This window comes from Candidozyma auris, chromosome 7 (genome assembly GCF_003013715.1).
Source record: "Candidozyma auris chromosome 7, complete sequence".
Taxonomy (NCBI): Eukaryota; Fungi; Ascomycota; class Pichiomycetes; order Serinales; family Metschnikowiaceae; genus Candidozyma; species Candidozyma auris.
The window spans coordinates 549,688-560,666 of NC_072818.1; the positions used below are offsets into that span (position 1 = coordinate 549,688).

At 44.9% G+C, this 10,979-nt stretch overlaps 4 protein-coding genes and 1 non-coding gene across 5 annotated transcripts; 4 read left to right on the top strand and 1 right to left on the bottom strand. All coding sequences in view use genetic code 12, as the record gives it.

Moving 5' to 3' along the window:
• Positions 1-327: 327 nt before the first annotated feature.
• On the top strand, positions 328-1,914 carry CCT3 (chaperonin-containing T-complex subunit CCT3; the record flags this gene model as incomplete). The annotated part of the gene is made up of 1 exon (XM_029036357.2): positions 328-1,914. One exon carries the CDS (start codon positions 328-330, stop codon positions 1,912-1,914), a length of 1,587 nt encoding a protein of 528 aa, XP_028889248.2.
• A 1,142-nt stretch (positions 1,915-3,056) lies between these two features.
• Positions 3,057-5,834, top strand: CJI96_0005363 (uncharacterized protein; the record flags this gene model as incomplete). The annotated part of the gene is made up of 1 exon (XM_029036358.2): positions 3,057-5,834. One exon carries the CDS (start codon positions 3,057-3,059, stop codon positions 5,832-5,834), a length of 2,778 nt encoding a protein of 925 aa, XP_028889249.2.
• Positions 5,835-6,610: 776 nt separating this feature from the next.
• Positions 6,611-7,606, top strand: CJI96_0005364 (TFIIH complex serine/threonine-protein kinase subunit KIN28; the record flags this gene model as incomplete). Its single annotated transcript, XM_029036359.2, has 1 exon — positions 6,611-7,606. One exon carries the CDS (start codon positions 6,611-6,613, stop codon positions 7,604-7,606), a length of 996 nt encoding a protein of 331 aa, XP_028889250.2.
• Positions 7,607-7,626: 20 nt separating this feature from the next.
• On the bottom strand, positions 7,627-8,829 carry CJI96_0005365 (uncharacterized protein; the record flags this gene model as incomplete). Its single annotated transcript, XM_029036360.2, has 1 exon — positions 7,627-8,829. One exon carries the CDS (start codon positions 8,827-8,829, stop codon positions 7,627-7,629), a length of 1,203 nt encoding a protein of 400 aa, XP_028889251.2.
• Positions 8,830-10,772: 1,943 nt separating this feature from the next.
• Positions 10,773-10,844, top strand: CJI96_0005366. The gene has a single exon. It is a non-coding gene; the product is annotated as a tRNA-Gln (tRNA).
• Positions 10,845-10,979: the final 135 nt, after the last annotated feature.

A 10,979-nucleotide genomic window follows, 5' to 3' on the forward strand; every position in this document is an offset into this window, starting at 1 on the left:
CCACAACATTAAGAATTAATAATTACTTCTTCCCATGAATTGCAGTACCATGTGTCGTTTCTGTCTTAGAAGCCATCCTAATGGCATTTCGCAGCCATTTCTATCTCTCCAACTTCTTCGCTCCCATACTCCTAAAAAGCTCAAGACATGATAGATCGAGTTGCAAACTTATTTATGATGAATCGTAGCGTAAAATGCCCCTCTTACTTCACTTTTTAGTCAATTCCTTCAATTTTTCGGGTTCTTCATCATCCTCCCGGTCGTGCACCTCCCAACACCACTTGACATCTCAATTTCTTCACGTACTACTACATCAATTCACGAACAATGCAAGCTCCAGTGGTATACTTGAACGCTAATACCGAGAGACAGTCGGGCCGCCAGGCGCAGGTGCTGAACATCACAGCAGCAAAGGCTGTGGCAGATATCATCAGAACATGTCTCGGGCCAAAGGCGATGCTCAAGATGTTGTTGGACCCAATGGGAGGAATCGTGCTTACCAACGATGGGCACGCTATTTTGCGTGAGATCGACGTGTCTCATCCAGCAGCAAAGTCTATGATTGAGCTAAGTAGGACACAGGACGAAGAGGTGGGAGATGGAACCACCACAGTGATCATCTTGGCTGGTGAGATCTTGGCCCAGACGTTTCCTTACATTGAGAAGAACTTGCACCCGGTGGTGATTATTCAGGCTTTGAAGCAGGCATTGAGTGATGCTTTGGAGATCATCCACTCTGTCTCCGTGCCTGTGGACACAGAAAACGACGAGGCCATGATAAAATTGATCAAGGCTTCCATTGGCACGAAATACGTGCACAAGTGGTCGGAGAAGATGTGCCAGTTGGCGTTGCAGGCAGTGAGAACAGTCAAAGTTGAGCAGGGGGACTACAAAGAGATCGACACTAAAAGGTACGTTCGTGTCGAGAAGATCCCAGGTGGTGAAGTCACAGACAGTGAGGTGTTGGATGGCATCTTGTTGAATAAAGACGTCACCCACCCTAAAATGAAGAGACACATCGAGAACCCTCGTGTTATACTTTTGGACTGCCCATTAGAGTATAAGAAGGGAGAGTCGCAGACCAACATCGAAATCACAAAAGAAGAGGACTGGAACAGGATCTTGCAGATCGAGGAGGAACAAGTCAAGTTGCTCTGTGACCAGCTCTTGGAATTCAAGCCAGACGTTGTCATCACAGAAAAGGGCGTTTCCGATTTGGCCCAGCACTACTTGTTGAAAGGTGGTGTGACCGCATTGAGAAGAGTCAAGAAGTCAGATAACAACAGAATCGCCCGTGCAACTGGTGCCACTATTGTGAACCGTGTCGAAGACTTAAAGGAATCTGACGTTGGTGTCAAGTGTGGCCTTTTCAAGGTCGAGCTCATCGGTGACGAATATTACACCTACTTGATCAAATGTAAAGACCCACGCTCGTGCTCTGTGTTGTTGAGAGGCGCATCAAAGGATATCTTAAACGAGATCGACAGAAACCTCGAGGACGCCATGGCTGTGGCGCGTAATGTCATGTTCGAGGCTTCCTTGTCGCCAGGAGGAGGTGCTACTGAAATGGCAGTAAGTGTGAAACTTGCAGAGAAAGCCAAGTCCATCGAAGGTGTTGCTCAGTGGCCGTACCAGGCTGTTGCTGATGCCTTTGAGATTATACCCAGAACATTGGTGCAGAACTGCGGTGGTAACCCTATCCGTGTGTTGTCACAATTGAGAGCCAAACATGCCGAGGGCCAGCACACGTTTGGCATTGATGGAGAGAACGGCAAAGTTGTTGATATGAACGAGTACGGTATTTGGGAGCCTGAGGTGATCAAGCAGCAATCGATTAAGACCGCTGTGGAGAGTGCTTGTCTTTTGTTGAGAGTGGATGATATTGTCAGCGGCGTTCGTCAGCAGCTGCAGTAGGTTCAGTGTATATATTGATAGACGGCGAAGGGAAATGGTGTAAGAACAAGAGGTGCAGTGAGTTCTTCTACGAAGCAAGAAAAAATTAACGATAATCGAACAATCGATTCTGATCAAGTCATATACGTTCAGATAGTCCTCTCATCTATGAATAATAGTCCGAGCTATTCTTAGATGTGGTTTAGCCGCCAAATGTATTGCACCTCGTGCATAGTTTAGTCAATTGGCCTGATTTCGATTTGACTGTATCAAGTTTGCACTAGTTTTTCTAGAAGGAAGCTATAAGTTTGTGAGGATTGTAAGTATCCATTCATGCCTCCGTGAGGTTAGTGCGTGCTTATCTAAAAATTCCAAGCCTGTCCAAATCTAGCCATTTACACAAGCTCAAGAACTCGCTTCACATACAAATACAAATTAAGTGAAGATCATCAGATCAAATCTCTAGTCGGCATTTCCTCTTAATCCAGCTCTCACGACTGAGACCTCTTCATCTCCCTCGTCGCCTTTCTTTCAACAGCTTTTCGCAGCCATTCCCAGAACATCCACAAAATGATTCCACCCTACGTCACCTCCACATTCTATAAATACACCAAAAGCAACACAGCAACAATTTCCAAAGCATCGCTACCTATTCAAATCATTCAATTCCTCAATCGAGCAACCTGATATTCCCAGACCTTCTGTGTCAAAATTTCCCCAAAAACACTTACCCAAACGGGCCAAATGCAAAACAAGCAAAAGTGTTCTTCGCGGCAGCTACCTCGCAGGCCACCTGCTTGCACGTATTGACAATCCCCCCAGAATTGGCAATGACACAGAGGTTGCGAGCGAAAAGAAGAAAAAATGGCGCCGAAACCACCCCTGTTTCGGAAGTGGATTTGCAATTCCATCAGCGATTTCCCAGTGGAACTTTGCGATCTGTAGCTGCTGCCTCATTGCCCTTTCTGTAGGCCCTACCGCGCTCTGCCTGGTGCCTCTACTCTCTCTCACTGATCCAGCCGTGCAAATCGTTGAACCACCCTTCTTCCTAGGCAGGTGCACTTCATTCATTCCCAGACTCATTTCATTCGTTCTTTTACTACCCGAAACCTTTTCCCCTTGCATAATACCTACTTCATCTCCTTCGCTTCAATCCCTATAAGATGGACCCTCAGGTGCCCTTTTTGGCCAAGGCCAAGGTCTCCTGGTCAGGGGAAGAAGAAGGCGACTTGGGCTTCCTAGAGAACGAAATCATCAAGGTGTTCCACATTGTCGACGAGCTGTGGTGGCAGGGGCTGCTTTCACGAAACGGCAACGAGGGCATCTTCCCAAAAGAGTTTGTCAATATCGTGGTGGACTCCAGATCCAACAGTCAGGTACCTACCCCCACAAAAACGGGCCAGCAGAGATCAAGGGCTTCTAGGGAAACTACACCGGTGCCTATGCTGAAGCTGCCCTATGTCAATTCCACTTCACTGAAGTTATACCAGGGAAAACGAGCCTCGCAGTCGTTCTCTCCTATGACGACTCCTACTAAGGCCAAGGCAACGCCTACGAAGAGTTCTCCTGGCGCAAGCTACGCCTATAAGATGTCGCCAGCATCGAAACTGGCTCCACAGCTTTACGCTGACCACTCGTTTGACCAGAAAAGACTGCCTAATCCCAAGCTCTACTCGCAGTATGTGATGAACTCTGGCATCTCAAGAGACAGCACTGATTATAAAAGACATAGCATGGTGGATTTGAAACATACCAACGATCTTAGAAACGCCGTTCCCGTGGATGACTACACCGAGGACGACGACTTGCTCGAGCTGATCTCTTATAAAAAGCAGCAGCTTGAGAAGGAATTGATGAACTTGAAGCGGTTAGAGCGGAGCCACGTCCAACAAAAACAGCGCCAGAGCCTCCTGGTCGAATCTTCTTTTGTCAGTGAAGACCTCTTATCTTCGAGACGCAATTATAACTCAAAGGATGACCTTGGAGCAAAACTAGCACTCGTTGATGAGCCTGAGCTCGTTGATGACGAGGAAGACGACGTTTCAGCGCCTCCTCCGCCTCCTCCCCCAAAGCATAAGGCTCTGGTCTCCATTCCTTTCGCTCCTGAAGACTTTAGAGCCTCTGGTGCCTCCAATTTACAGGCAGACCAGTCATGGAGACAGCTGCAGAACGAGCAACTCAAACTCTCCTTAAAATCTTTGCAAAGTGATGTTCTCAATCTCTCGGAATTGAGTGCTACATCTGCTGGCTCATTCATGAGACACAAGTACGAGAGAGAGATGAATGATAATGAAAACCGTATGAGCCGCTTGAGCATCACTGAAGACCCCGCTGAGACTCCATCTGATGTCATGAACTCTGTTTTTAAAGATAAAAAGTCCAAGCATCCGAAGATCTTTAAGATGCTTATGAAAAAGAAACCCGAGCAGAATTTAATGGAGCAAAGACTCGAACAGAGCCAGCCCGATGATTGGCAGAGTTTCAAGGTTGACTTGAACAGAATGAACACGTTGACTTCACAAGACAAACAATTACGCACCAAAAGAGCTGTACGTAAAGAGCCAAATTTTATTGCAAGGCCGTTGGACTTTGTCACTGACATCAATGAAAGTGAGACGTTTGGGCCAGACCAGCACTTACCTCCTCAAAAAAACATGAAGGTAAATATGCGAAAGGTGGCTGACTTTTCAGAAAGATACTCTTATAGCTTCGACTTCAACGATTTGATCTCAGACATCAGTGTCAAATTTGGCACTTGGAGACCCAACGAGATAAGAGCGGTGTTATTGCACTTGTGCAAATTTAGAATCATCGAAGAAAGCGAGCGGATTCTGCAAGCAAAACCCAAGTTGAGCGAAGTCATGGCCAAGGGCGAGGCAACAATTTTCCAACTTAATTATCTTTTCAAAAAGCTTCTTGAGGCATTGCGTATTCCATCCGAGGTAGTACTTGGATTCTGGAAAAAGCCCAACGAATTTTATCATAACGAACAATACGTCGTCAATCACTGCTGGCTCTCTGTGATGGTTGAGACAGACATCTACGGCAATGGATCTTTCCGCATCATTGACCTCATGTGTTTCAAGAATGGCTCTATCTGCAATAAAGAAGGTTTCAACGAGTTCTATTTCTTGGCCGAACCTTTAGACTTGGTGTCCACTCACATTCCGTCTGTGATCGAGTTACAACATGTTTGTCCACCAGTGGATCTTAATATTGCATACCACTTGCCACGAATGTATTCTGGCTGGTCCAAAAACAGTCTTGTTTTCAAAAACTTCAACAACGCATTGACTCGTATTCGAGACTTGGAGTTTTTTGAGGCAGACATTCTCATCCCCACAAATGTGGAACTTTTTACTCTAATCAAAACATCTAGAGCAACCTCCAACGACTACACTTTGTGCCAGATCTACTGGAGTGGCGGTAAGAGAATCGCCAAGGTGAAAGCAGTTCTCCCAGATAAAGAGGAAGTTGGAGTGTTGCAGATATTTGCTGGAGCCAAGGGACTACAGACTCACTTCGATAACATCCACGAGTTGGCGTGCGTTATCCCACTCTACCATTCAGGCTCGCAGAAGCCATGCAAGCTCGTTCCTCGCTTCCCAACGAACCAGGCACAAAATAATGATCTTTACATCAAGCATCCTCAGCTTCACAATATCCGCGTGGGCCATGCGTACAACTTCGAGATAGAAGTGCATCCGTCCATGGGGCTCAACTCGGGTCTGGGTATCATGAATCAAGACTTCAAGCTCGTGATTGAGTCGCCACTGGGCAAGTACACACGGCTAGTGCATGACGAGCCCCACAAGCCATATGGCACGTTCCGTACAAATATGAACTGTCAAGAGAACGGTACCTACCGAGCGTTGGTGATTGGTGACAGCGGCAACAGCTGGTATGTGTTTGCCCAATGGGAATGCGCTGGGCTGCATTAATAGCATTTAATTTCATAAACACTCAATACATTAACCCAATAGATTAACAGGGTCAAAATGAAAGACTGAACCAAATTGATATCGAGTGATTCTTTGTATGTTTTGTCACATTTGCAGATAAGTTCACTTCGTTAAGTCGGGAGTCATAGCCATGGGAAAAGTGTCGAAGAAAGAAACGAAGGAACCAGCGAGAGTATCAAAATCTACCCCATGTTTAGCTTTGAAAATTGTAGCCAACAAAAGACAGATTTAAGCAAATTATGGCAAGGCAGTAACCAAACTTTGCTTGGAGGGGATCCATATCAGCAACCCAACTGAGCTCAAGAATAGGCAACTCCTGGGCCATATTAGGTAAGATCAATAAGGTGTCAAAGGTGTTAAGCGAAAAATGTTGGCTCCACGAGATTCCACTGTATACATCCTGACTTTCGAGAATCCATTGTACGAATCAACCACCTACTGTTCAAGATTTTGCAGCCACTACTTTTCGCAGCCATTGCACTGTTCCCATGGCAGCATCGATGAGCATTACACCGAGATACAATTACAGAAGCCACAGCAACCAGGCACCTCGTTCAGTATCAAGTTAAAAATGAAGTACAAGAAGAGAATAGGAAAAAAAATAAACTCTAAAAAAAAAAAAGTATAAAAAAAATTAACTGTAATTCCATTTTGCTTCTCTCCTCCTCTGCCTGGTTAGCCTGGGTGTTCCCCAGACTTCGCGAAGTACAATATCTATAGTCAACTACGAGCACCAAGCAGTCTTCACCTTCTACATGTCGACAACAACTACACGAACAAAGACAAAGCGTGAGCTGGTAAGAAAGTACTCGAAGGACAAAAAGGTTGGTGAAGGTACTTATGCGGTGGTTTACGTGGGGAAGTCCGTGGACACGGGACGGGAAATAGCCATCAAGGAGATCAAGACAGGCCTTTTTAAAGACGGTCTCGACATGCTGGCGCTTCGAGAAGTAAAGTATTTGCAAGAGGTTCGTCACAAGAACGTCATCGAGCTTATAGACGTCTTTATGTCGCTGGACAAGAACTTGAACTTGGTGCTTGAATTCTTGCCGTGTGATTTGGAAGTGCTCATCAAGGACCACAGTGTGGTGTTCAAGTCGTCGGATATCAAGCTGTGGCTTCTTATGACGCTAAGGGGAGTTCACCATTGTCATCGAAACTTCATCTTGCATCGAGACTTGAAACCCAATAACCTTTTGTTGGCGCCCGATGGGCAATTGAAGATTGCAGATTTTGGGTTGGCTAGGGCGTTTGGCAACCCAAACGAAGATCTCACGTCAAACGTGGTCACAAGGTGGTATAGAGCACCAGAGCTCTTGTTTGGCGCCAAACATTACACTGGTGCTGTGGACGTGTGGTCGGTAGGCATAATCTTTGCTGAACTCATGCTCAGGACGCCGTATCTTCCAGGAAAGGACGATACAGACCAGCTAGATGTCACCTTCAAGGCCTTGGGCACCCCCACAGAACAAACGTGGCCTAACGTGTCCAGCTTGCCCCTCTATAACGCCTTGAGGGTGTATCCTCCTCCCTCGAGACAGGAGCTACGGAATAGATTCAGTGCTGCTACTGAAAAAGCCCTAGATTTGATGATCTCCATGACCCAGCTAGACCCTGCCAGACGTTGTACGCTGACACAGGCTCTCATGCATGAATACTTCACAGAAATTCCAATGGCTACAGACCCTGAAGATCTTCCAACTAAGGGCGGGAAGGCGGCATCTGGTGAGAAGAAGCGCCGTTTGAACTGATATCTATAATGAGTAATTGTCTATGGATGGTATAGGCTCGCTACGTGCTCCGCGATTGCCCATGATGAGGTGAGGCCGGGACTTTCTATACCTATAAGGTTCACAAACCCTTTGAACCCATCCTCCTTGATGTAGTAATCCGCAAACCTTTGACGGTTTTCCTCCTGCGACAAGAGCTTTGGCCGTACGCCTGAGTACGATGGCTGCAACTGATCTGGAGTTATGCTCGGAAAGTAGGTTGCGATGGATTTGGCGGCTTCTTCGATTCTGTTCGCAGAAACGTCGTAATTTAACTCCAGAGCGCTGTTGCAGTCAACCCATTCCAAGTCCGGTCCAAAGCGCAACTGCCCGCCCAAGTCGAATGTCAAGTGAGTGCCCAAACTCGACGCATTGGGATTGGGACATGGGTAAATGAGCTTGGAAGTGATTTTACTTGTGGGAAGTGGAGTTTCTGGTGCGTAAGCGTAGTAGCTTCCCTTGGCGAAGTAGCTCTTGAAGTGACGTTCTTTTGGTAGCACCATGTTGGCGACTTCTTGTGCAAAAAGGCCTGCTGAGTTCACAATGTTATCGGAAGTGATTTCAAATTGCTCCCCGGAGCCCTGCTCCGTGCAAGCTATTCTGTACTGAGGTATTGATGCTTCGTATTCGACATCGTCCACCTTTGTGTTGATGGCTACTGTTCCGTCATTGTTTTCAAACTCTGCCTGGAAGAACAAGGTCAAATCGTGAGCCAGGATGATTCCAGTAGTTGGAGACTCAAGGGCACCTGCCTCGGCCCTTATCAATGGAAATTGCCTTTTAGCTTGATTGGCAGAGACAAGCGATACTGGAACGCCCAAACTATCAGCGTTCTTTTGAAGCCCTTCGATGTACTGTTGTTCCTTCTCGTTCTGAGCCACAACCCACTTCCCACACTGTTTATATGGCACAAGTGCAGCATCGAGCTTATCATAAATTAAGTTTTTTCCTCGGATACAAAACTTTGCCTTGAGTGAGTCTTTCGGGTAATACAATCCAGCGTGAATAACTTCTGAGTTTCGACTGGTCGTCTCCATGCCTAGCATCTCGTGTTGCTCGAGGAGCGTAACATTATTCCCCGGTACTTTCTGGAGTTCGGCGGCGATTGCCGTACCTACAACACCTCCTCCAATGACAACATGTGAGAAGTCTGCCAATTGTCTGTTGGTAAGGCTGAACTGACGCTTGACAGTTCGTTGCAACATGTGTCAAATTTTCGGCTTGAAATCTTCATCTGGGGTAATCAAGCACCCGTGCACCATGGCATCGGGAGGCCTCATATACGTCATCTTACATCGAAGTGAAATCACAACAAATCTTGGTTCATAGTCATTAAGATATTACAGCAGCACTTTGCCAAAGAAAGGCTGAAGAATGAGCATGCAAACTTTTATGTGCTATCATTGTCACTGAAGGTGCAAATTTGCGGGAGTTCGTGAAGTTCCGTTGGCTGCAAATGAGCCATTTACAACCACGTCAGATTATGGCAATTTCTGTAGCAGTTCACCAAGTGGGAACTCTATCTGTCCTCCTAATGCAGTTTGTTTTTCGATGGTTGGTTTTGACGTCATCATCCGTACGACGGTAATCTTCTTATATTTAACTTACATCCGCGAAATACATGTTTTTGTGGAAACCTGTTTTTTGTAAATCTGGATGTAATTATGGATATCTTCAAAGATGTTTTCTTAACCATTGGGGAAATCGAAAACACATCATCCCCTGGGGAATGGTAAGTTAGTAGAGTCGTCTCCAGCTTTCGATGAGTCTTTTTTTTTAAACAAATTTTTTTTTCTCTTCACGAACTGAGAAACCGCGGGAATTTTTCGGGCCAAAAGTATACTGTGCTTGCTGGAGCTTTTCTCATTTTGGACGACTCATTTGCAGCCAAGTACACTAGATGCATCGAAGGCTTCAAGTAGCTCGCTTAATCGCACAGAACAAATCACACTATCGCTGTGCAGGCCCTGCTTTCCTTTCTTTCCAAGCTAAGGTTTGGACGAAATATGATATTATGGTAAAAGCTTGAATTGGGTGAATTATTGATTGCTTCACCATATCATAGAATTGACCTCTTCTTTATTTCCTGAAACAGTGAGCTATCGTTTACTTGTACTCGCTTCGTGATTCTTGCGAAAAGTTAACAAGAAAGTCCAAAAACACATATGCCCTCTTGACTTGATTTCTTTTTATTTTGAAAAAACATATTCGAATCAAAGTAAATAAAACTATATTGTGAAACTGCTTCAAAAGTTAACGTGAGCCTGAGATTTAGCTTAGTTGCTTGATGGGTCAACCTTGAGGCGAATACTGAATTCTCAAAAGCATACTCTAGTTTCTTAAATACTCGGAGAAAACCTCGACAGTATCGAAGCAAACCACACCAAATACTTTTAGGACTCTTTCGGCTATTCTTTTTATAGACAATACTCTGATTGAAATGAATAAAAGAATATCAGTATAGTAAACAGACCTTCAGTCAGCTTCTTTCATTTGAGAATGGTACCCTACAGAGGTGTAAAAGTCTCTAGTTTTCTACACCCTGAATACACTAGTCTAACCACAACAGAACCTACGGTGTATCAATAAGTCCTACAGAAAATAGAGTACATCTACATGCATGTTTATAATTTTTCCGACAGATTTCTGTTTAAAGTGAACAAAACCATGCCATAACTACAACAGGCCTATAAGCAGTTTCCAGCAGACTAATCGCACAATCAATAGCATGTCTTATTTGCCATACTAAAATTACAATAGCTAAAAACCTTCACACAAAGTTTTCTAAAAATCTCTCGTAGGTAACTCCTGCTTCTGATCATGAGGGAGTCGTCGAAGTTTTACCGATGGAGAGAATGGGTATTTCACAAGCCGGTAGGTACCAAACCTAAGAAGATCAATAACTTAATGCTGCTGGTGAATACAATTACTGATTGGCATACGCTTGCAGTCCATAGGGGCCATTTCAGAACACAAGGTTTACGAGCACCAATTGAGCTAAAAATTTCCCAGATTATACTAAAAGCCATCAGATGTGTAAAGCAGTCATTAAAAGACTAAAATTGGCAACACATTTGAAGAAGTGATAATTTAGGTATTCTGCCACATGGGTATTATTTCAACTTAGACTTCACTTCTCACAAGCACTGGTCCTATAGTGTAGTGGTTATCACTTTCGGTTTTGATCCGAACAACTCCGGTTCGAATCCGGATAGGACCTTTTTTTGGCAGATTCTTAACATTTTTTTTCTTTTTGTAATTATGACTATCGAAACAGTTATTGGTCTACCAATCCCTACTGTCCATTTTCTTCATTTCGCTGGCCAGACTTAGCGATGTTTCTTCATCTTTGTCA